Genomic DNA, 9623 nt, shown 5'->3' on the forward strand with positions numbered 1-9623 from the left:
CGCTGTATCATCAGCAAATTTGATTGTAACATGTTCCTGTGTGTTGTGCTGTGTGTACAGGGTAAATAAGACTGGGGAGATTGTACTTCCTTATGGAGACCCCGTGTTTGTAATAATGGGAGAAGACACAGCTTCATTTACCCTGACACACTGCACTCGGTCAGTCAGAAAGGACTCAACCCATCTGATGACATCACTATGCACTCCCAACTGCAATAGCCTCTCCATCATAATGTGAGACTTAATGGTGTTGAATGCAGATGAGAAGTCTATAAATAACACACGTACATATCGTTTGGGCTGATCAAGGTGTCAATAAATATTATGGAGCATATACAATAGGGCGTCATCAGTGCTTCTTTCTGTCCTGTATGCAAATTGTAGAGGGTCAATAACCCCTTGCACATCTCCTAGAACATGTTTTAAGACAATCTTCGCAAGACTTTTCATTACAATTGATGTTAAGGCAACTGGACGATAGTCATTTAAGGCAGATGGTTTTGCCACTTTTGGTACCGGCACTATCAATGAGGTTTTCCAGGCCTTTGGAATGTAATGTGTGTCAAGAGAGATTTGAAAAAGCTGCCCAAATATAGGGCTAAGTTGTTCTCTACACTCCTTTAGGACCCTTCCTCTGATCTTATCAGGATCAGCTGCCATTTTTGGATCAATGTTTTTGAAGATTCTATGCACCTCCTCAGCTGTTACAACCAGGGGAGGGCCACCATGAAGTTGTTGTCTGATAGAATTACACTCTGAGGAGAAGTAGCGGAGTAGAAGTAGAAAGTGGCATGAAAAGAAAAGACTCAAGTAAAGTACAAGTACCTCAAATTAGTACTTAAGTACAGTACTTGAGTAAATGTACTTTGTTACATTCCACCACTGCATGTCTGTATGCTAAATATAAAGCCTATAGTCAGGAGGCTTAGTTTAGCTTGTTTCTATCATCTAAATGAATACATGTATTTCCCAAAATGTCAAACTATTGTTTTAACTGCGGAGGCAACAGAGAAAAAGGTCCTATCCCATTTAAATGAGACAATGGACACACAGGAATTGACAAATAAAAATGCATAGCTACTCCTAAGAGTGGTCTGTCCACCGAGAGGGGGAGCAACAAAAATGGCTGATTCTTGTCACCACATGCAGTATTATGTAAACTGTCACATTATGCAAATGATGGGGTATTCCACTGCCATTTGGGGATAATAACAGGCCTGTGCAACTCTTTAATAACTTTCTTTTGAACATCTTTGGCTCTGGAACCAATCTTGAAAGATTTAGAAGAGATATTTTTTAAAGCGTCTATAAGCAATATTTTTTATAAGAACCATGGATCAAATGACTACTTGTATGTTCATAGTGATGAACCCATGGAGAATTAGCACCTGACTCTGCAGGTCCCCTCAGCTTTAAAGCAACACTAAAGCACTTTTCCCGCTTCGGTCCCCCTACAGGTTAGAATCAGAATTGTCCATTACATTACATTATGCAAGTTTGCCAGATCGGATAGTGGATCTGTAGTTCAGAAGACACATAATGGGACATTACGAAAGCGGTAATGGACAATTCCGCCTCCAACCTGTAGGGGAACCAAAGTGGGAAAAGTGTTCTAGTGTTGCTTTAAGAAGCTTTACAGCGTCTTACAGCTCATTGTTTTAATTTTACGACCCGCAAACTTCGCTGTTTTGGTTTGTTGTTTTCGGCCTCAGCAGGCAGCTTTTTGAAGAACTTCTAATTCTAACTGTTCTACCTTCACTATGTTAGCGACATAATAACCTTTTAGAGCATTTAGCAGCTCGAGAGCTAGATATTTCTTGGTGGAAAGCAAAACTGAGCTAAAAGCAGAGGCTTGACATTCCTCTTAATGCCCGGACACACCAAGCTGATAATCGGCCGTTGGACAGTCTGGCGAGGTCGGTGACTCGAGTCTGTTCGGTGTGTCCCGTGCCGTCGTCCGTCCGAGGAGCCGTCGTTCTTCATTTTGGCCCATTTGACATGTATAATCGGCGGGGCGTGCGCTGCTGGCAGTCAGACTCAAATGACCCATCTGATTGGTGGAGAGCTAACCCGGAAACGGCGAGCGGGATGAGCGTGACTAGAGTATCTCAAAATCTGATGAAAATCTTTTAAACTGACCTTTGTTGATCTGAAATGAAGACAGATTCAGCAACTGCACGGCCTAGTTCTCTCTTAAAATGTTTTCAGAAACACGTTTCAGTGAACTATTTTAGTACAATATGAGATCGGATTCTGAACAAGCCGCCATGACGAGAAGCCAGACCCACGTGACACGTTCGTCCAATCAGCTGCCGGTTTTCATTTTTGGGCAACAATACAGATTAGCGCCGCCTGCTGTTATGGAGACATATTACGTCTCGTCTCTTCGGTGTGTTCTGAGGAACTTTTTGGACCAACTCGGGGAGACTGATGAGTCCGGTCGGCCGTCTGGTTGGTGGGTCTGCAGCTTTAAAGGCGCTGAAGACAGACTTTCTCAGTCAGAGTCTACGAATGATGGGCTCCTAAGTTACATGAAAGCAACATTTTCTGCAAATGTTGGAACTGTTTGGAACTGGTTATTTCACATGAGAAAGAAAAAAAAAAAAGATGTCACATCCCCCTGCTCACCAATCAGAATTTAGCGAAAATGTGGTGACTGTTGTGGGGTCGTTGTTTATGTCGCCAGACCACTGTCAGTTCAATGTGATCAAACCCTAACCCACACAGTCCTGATGAAGTAGATAAGCTGACTTTTTGAGTGTTAAAGTCCTAATACATAGTACTTATTTAGTCACGTTACAGAGAAATACTGAGTTGTCAGTGGCTTTATGCTAATTTATCTCAAACACAGTTTACTTTTAATTCCAATGATGTGCTGTATGTGGTACTTAGAAACATAAGTTGTGCTTTATCCTCCTCTCATTAGATAAAAACATAACCTATAATGCCTCCCTGCTGGTTGTTAGTAGGCGGTTTGGCTCATATACAATGACAACCCATATATCCCTACTTTAGAGCCGTGGGCATGTTGCATCTATAGCCTCCAGGCTGGTGGAGGTGGGATGGAGTACCACCTCCACCAGCCTGCACCTAAAGGCACTAGAGACACAGTCTGTTGTGCAGATACTGCAGGATGTGGTCATATTCTCTCATTGCATGTTCTTCAACAAAGGCTTACAGGGTTTAAAGTTCAGGTGACTTTACTCTTCCTCCCGGTTAAGGAAAAACTCAGGAGCAGCACAACTCACTTCACATACGCGAAAAAAGATTCGGGACACCTTGATGAATTACACAGGAGCATTTAATGAACACTCGACTTTAGGCAGGCAGTACAGTTTAACCACGATGTGTCATTGTGTCATGCCATCCCATGTCTCTGAAGTTCCTGTTATCCTGAAGGTGTATTTAAACTCATGCTGGAGGCGTTAAGTTTAGCTTAACCTTTAGTCTATATCCACGACGTTCCACTTCCGGGATTGCTCCGGTGCTGCCGGAAATTCCGCTGGATCCCGCTCTTTTCGCCCGGTTACCCGGTTACACATGTTCCACCAAAACAAGTTCCTTCCTGAAGGCTAATTTGCAGCGGCACCGTGGCTCTGTGCGGCGCATAGTGCCGCCCATGACGACTGTGATTGGTTTAAAGAAATGCCAATAAACCAGGTTTAAAGCAGTTTTTTTTACCATCCTGGAATGCTGTGTGGACTAGCCAGACCCTCGTCCACAGATGCTAAAGTGTGGCAGGCCCACCAACCTCCTGAAACAAACCATTCCCTCATCATGCAGCTGCCTAGATGGAAAGGTTATGAGGTAATGTTGGACACTGACCTGACCTGGGGTACCACTGGCTCAGCTTACATAGCATGAGTTGGTAAACTGGAAATTCCACCACACTCCCTCCTTCTCTCCTCCTATATGACTTTCCTCTTTTGTTCTCTCCTCCTATGATTTCTGGGAAAGTTCAAGACAAAGTCACAGGAAAGAGAACAGGAGCTCAATCTCTGCTCTCCATCCACTCCCGCCCTCGCCCCATCTTTCTCCATTTATCTCTCTCTCTCTCTCTCTGTGCCTCCCGGGGGGCGGGGGGGACCTGATGGAAGTCATATTGTCAGAATGCCCTCTGCTTGGCACAGTGAAGCATTGTGTCGGCTCTGTCCTCCCCAGGTCAAAATGAGTCCGGAGTAGCCGTCCATGATGACAGGATCTATGTGGTTGGAGGATACTCGATTTGGACCAACGAGCCTCTGGCATGCATTCAGGTGAGAGATGAGACTTTTTGATTTAGCCTTTATCAGATGAGGCGATATAAATTCAGCTATTCTGTTCTATAATATGCCGTTCATACAGTGCAGTGAAACAGCAGCACACTAACTATAAAATAGCCATTGAATTAAGGAGACCTTAATTCTTAAGTAGTTGTTTTTTTTAGCTTCCATTTCCGTTTCAGTGTTTCCCATACATTGATTTATTGATTGATGATTAAAAGAAAGTGATCACAGAACTAGTTAAGCCTTGTGTTGTCTTCCCGTCCACCATGCACGTTTTTGTGGGTCCAAATTTAAAATTAAAATGTTTTTGTTGTTTGTTTTTTTAAAACGTTCTTTTATCAATTTTTTTTCTTCAAAACTATAAAATGAAATAAAACACCCAAATTCAATAATAGTAGTGAACTGGTCATTTATTTTACTTGTGAAGAGTGCTGCATGGAACCATCCACGTTATTTTTTTGGACAATTTGGTTGAAGTAAAACCCACATTTCTGATGTAGAAACTTTTTGAAAATGGGTCAGATTTGACCCGAAGACAACAGGAGGGTTAAGACAAGTACAGGGACAGATAAACTGCCAAAAGAGATTATATGAGGTAAGACAGAGATAAAAATAAACTACAAAAAAAACTTCAGGCAAAACCAACAGGAAATACAGAAAGAAACAACATAAGTTCAAACTGGTGGGTGGTTAGCAAACGAGGCAAAACAGAGGAGCACATTTGTCTAGTAAAACAATGGGACCGGGCCCAGACCGTTTCTCTAGAAGAATAAGTGTCTGACAGCCTGAAGCTACACATGAAGAGGACATGGGTTGTAAATAAGTAAGTTATTGGAAATGTTATTAAAAAAGCAGCAGTAAAGAAATCTGTAACAGGTGTCTTAACAATGTTGAAAAGATTTGATTTCATGCTGCCTTCGAGGGCTGTCAGAAATATAATACTAGTCGAGCACACAAGCTAGCAAAATAAATGTTATAAAAAAAATATGTATGTATATATATATATATATATATATATATATATATATATATATATATATATATATATAAATGTTCTTTAAAAAAAGCTAATGTTTCAGTTACCAAAATGTGACTGTTGGTTGACGAGGAGCATGGTTTGAATTCTATGGTGATATGTTATTTGTCAAATGTGCTTTTCCTGCTCTTCAGTGTGCTTTGCACTGCTTGATAGAATCAGAGTTTTGTGTTTAGAAGGTGGCTAGAAGGATTTAATAACACATACATCTATCTATTTCTGTGAAAATGAGAAAGTAACCCCCTGCTTATTGTTTGACCAGACCAACTAGCACAGTACGGTGGCCGGGAAGTGCAATGCAACATTACAAAGAATGAAACACTTTTACATTTTGGAAAACAAAATAACATTTTGGAAAACAAAATAACATTTTAGAAAACAAATTTACATTTTAGAAAACAAATTTACATTTTGGAAAACAAATTTACATTTTGGAAAACAAAATAACATTTTCGAAAACAAATTTACATTTTGGAAAACAAAATAACATTTTAGAAAACAAATTTACATTTTCGAAAACAAAATAACATTTTCGAAAACAAATTTACATTTTAGAAAACAAATTTACATTTTGGAAAACAAAATAACATTTTAGAAAACAAATTTACATTTTCGAAAACAAATTAACAAGATGCAAAACACTTTTACCAGTCCCGAAACAAATTTACAAATGACAGATTCTTCACGGAAAGGGAATGTACCACATACCGGAAGTGATGAGGTTTTGTATACATGTCGCCTTGACTACGGCAGTTATGGATCGAATGCGTCAATAGAGCCGCCATCTTGGAACAGGGGAGGCACTGCCTTATATACTGTCTATGGGCCGTCCTTAATGCATCAGCGTCAATGTAGGCAAAGGTCTAACGGAAATAAAATCACTATAAATCGTCAAAATCTCATGCGATGTTCTAGTTTTTTTAAACAAAAAGACAAAGAGACTAATTAATGTGTTAATACAAAGAATATTTATTATAATCAGTTCACAGATATGAGTACAAACGGAAACTTCACCCTTCTGAACTAAGAGGTTCTGCTTCAAAGTGAAGTTTAAACAGACTGAAATGTCCAGGCTCACTCCCCCACTAATGATTCATTTATTTCTGCATGTATTTATTTATTTAACGAGACTTTAAGTCGTGTTTCGTCGTCCACAGTCCGAGTCCCGCCAGACTCCCTTTAGGAAACCTGTGATTTAAACTTCAGCAGGCTGTGACAGTCCGCTCCGTTCAGTCCTGGATCTGATTCTCCCGGGCTTCCCTTCCCTCCAGCGGGCCCAGCAATACGGCCTGGGTCTCCAGCTGCGTGGTGTCGGTTTTGGCTCCCAGGAATGGGCAGTGAGCTCCAGGTCCTGCAGCTGCAGACGGACTCAGCTGCCCCCCTGCTGTAGCTTCGATCCGGCCGCGGCTGTCGATACGTTCCCTGTGTTTCCGTCAGGTCCGCGTCATATAAAAACTCCAAACACCGACCACACGTAAAGTCACCATAAACTTCATTCACGCCATATACTCACTCACAACAACACAAATTGACTGCGCTCACCAACAACACCTCATCACTTCCGGTATGTGGTACATTCCCTTTCCGTGAAGAATCTGTCATTTGTAAATTTGTTTCGGGACTGGTAAAAGTGTTTTGCATCTTGTTAATTTGTTTTCTAAAATGTAAATTTGTTTTCGAAAATGTAAATTTGTTTTCTAAAATGTTATTTTGTTTTCCCAAAATGTAAATTTGTTTTCGAAAATGTAAATTTGTTTTCGAAAATGTTATTTTGTTTTCCAAAATGTAAATTTGTTTTCTAAAATGTTATTTTGTTTTCCAAAATGTAAATTTGTTTTCTAAAATGTTATTTTGTTTTCTAAAATGTAAATTTGTTTTCTAAAATGTAAATTTGTTTTCCAAAATGTAAATTTGTTTTCTAAAATGTTATTTTGTTTTCCAAAATGTTAATTTGTTTTCCAAAATGTTATTTTGTTTTCCAAAATGTAAATTTGTTTTCCAAAATGTAAATTTGTTTTCCAAAATGTAAATTTGTTTTCCAAAATGTAAAAGTGTTTCATTCTTTGTAATGTTGCATTGCACTTCCCGGCCACCGTAGCACAGAGACTGACATTACTACTAAAAACTACTTGTTACACAACCCACTTATATTCAAACTGCCGTACTTGAAGGTAGTTTATAACAGATACCTTCAACAGAGAGTCGGACCCTTAGGGGGTCCTTAACGTTACTGCAGAAGGGCCCCAAGTTATTGTTTAATCATTAAAACATTTTTCCTCCCCAAAAGTTAAAATGTCTAAAAATATATATAGACACAAGTCCAACATAGTATTAGCAAAGCTAAATCGGCTTATTTGGGATTTGTTATTAAATTGACATTGACATGCTACTGGCCCGTAGGTAAGGTAGCCACTAAGGGAGCCATCCACAGATACAGCTCAGTCTAAGGATATACTACTACATGTATGTTTAACATTGAAACATGATGTGTAAATATATGAATAATAATAATTTGAATAGCTTAGTATTGTATGCACCATCAAATACTATGTGTATAAGCTTTAAGCAGCCCTACACAATATTTTTTTTTTGGGGGGGTCCCTGCTCCGTCTCTCTTTCAGCTGGGGGGTCCTTGACCTAAAACGTTGGAGACCCCTGGTTTATAAGGGACACCATATATTACTAAATACGTTTCCTTTCTCCAGGTGCTGGATGTGAGCACAGAGGGGAAGGAGGAAGTTTTCTACGGGCCAACGCTGCCATTCGCCTCCAATGGGATAGCAACTTGTTTCCTCCCTGCTCCTTACTTCACCTGCCCAAACCTACAGACTCTACAAGTGCCCCATCACAGGATAGGTGCGGTTTAAACCACTGATGAACAAAACATGAACACATAACCACAGAATGGAGGAGCCTCAACTCAACTCTGGACCGTCAGGATTTGCAAACATAGCTGTCAAAAATGGTAACTGATCATAGTAATAATTCTGGAACCTGCCATCTCGGTCACACCAGTCCACAGAGATTTCTTTGAGACCCAAATGTAATAACATTACTTCCCTGAGCTACAATAGCCATGTTATTCCACAAGCTTCTAGGAAACTCCAAAAACAAGCAGCGGTCACAATAATACAGGTGTCTGTTGTATTTCCCCAAAGACTGAGGAACTATTCATGATGTCCAGTGAAGCAAGTTAAGGAAAAATTAACTCCGGAGGGATTATAATTCCCTAAGAAGACAGGAACAAAATGCCAGTCCCATTACCAAAAAGTGACTTGTGGGAAGCGGACATTACTGAATTGCTGAATTGTCCAGAAAGAAACTGTCCTCTTTGTAAGCCATTATAGGGCTGTAGGAGCTTTTATAACTAAAATCACTGTATAACACTTCCATCAAACTCTCTATAGTCACTTTGGTGACCTGAAAAGCATGCAGGATGTTTTTCGAGATATAGAGGACAAAGCCTGTTTTCTCATTGACTTGGGTGTCTTTTGAAATTACAGATTGGGTTGACAAATGTCAAGAGCCTGAAGCTCATTGGTGCATAAATAACCATGTCATTTTGTAATCCAAATAAGTTAAAAAAAAAAAAAAAAAAAAAAACTTGATTTTTCTGCATCAGCAGTGACACACTACTGTATGCGTGTATGTTATCGACCTGTGTAAGGGAGTGTGAGATTGCTCAGGACCCAAGACGGTTTGTTTAAATGAATGTCTGTCATCATTCAGAGAATATCGATTCAATGTTCTCCAAAGAAGTGTGTATAATATATTATAAAAACACTTTTTGCAATTTTCAAAAACAAAATCTACTTTGACCAAAAGAAAGAAAATGTCGCTCTGCCCTTCCCTCTTTTGTCCAAAAATAATGTGTCTGAAAGAATATATGGCACATTTTCAGAATAAAGAAGCTATATGAATCCACCTGGAATGTATTTTATAAGGACTGTTAATAGCTATGATGGGAAGGTGAATTATCTAGCAGCGATAGATAACTAATTACCAATTTAAAGCATCGCTTCTGCCTTTCTTTTGCTTCTCCAACCGCCTCTGATACCGTTGGAGGAAAAGAAATGCAGTGCAGCAGAGAGACGCTCAGATGAAGGGATGCGTTGCAGTTTGACGAGGCTGGAAAATGACTAGCAATGACAGAAAATGGGACTTGGTGATTGTGGGAGACAGGAGTGAGACTTCATGTGATTAGGTGCAAACTGAAGCCGGATTGCAAGAGATTGCTGTGACTTGGAAAGGCGAGAGAGAATTGGAACAAACAGTACGCCTCTCCTTTAGTTTTTTTTTTTCTTAACTGTCATTAAATCTGT

At 39.8% G+C, this 9623-nt stretch overlaps 1 protein-coding gene across 3 annotated transcripts in view; it reads left to right on the forward strand.

Annotated features, from left to right (window-relative positions):
* Positions 1–9225, forward strand: part of klhl32 (kelch-like family member 32) — a 66495-nt gene extending 57270 nt beyond the window's left edge. For all 3 annotated transcript variants that reach the window (XM_039805154.1, XM_039805156.1, XM_039805155.1), the window contains exons 10-11: positions 4162–4256; positions 8007–9225. In XM_039805154.1, the coding sequence (XP_039661088.1) occupies positions 4162–4256; positions 8007–8168 (257 nt within the window). In that variant the 3' untranslated portion in view covers positions 8169–9225. The remainder of the gene's footprint in view (positions 1–4161; positions 4257–8006) is intronic.
* Positions 9226–9623: the final 398 nt, after the last annotated feature.

Source organism: Perca fluviatilis, chromosome 7, assembly GCF_010015445.1.
Source record: "Perca fluviatilis chromosome 7, GENO_Pfluv_1.0, whole genome shotgun sequence".
In the NCBI taxonomy this organism is placed as follows: domain Eukaryota; kingdom Metazoa; phylum Chordata; class Actinopteri; order Perciformes; family Percidae; genus Perca; species Perca fluviatilis.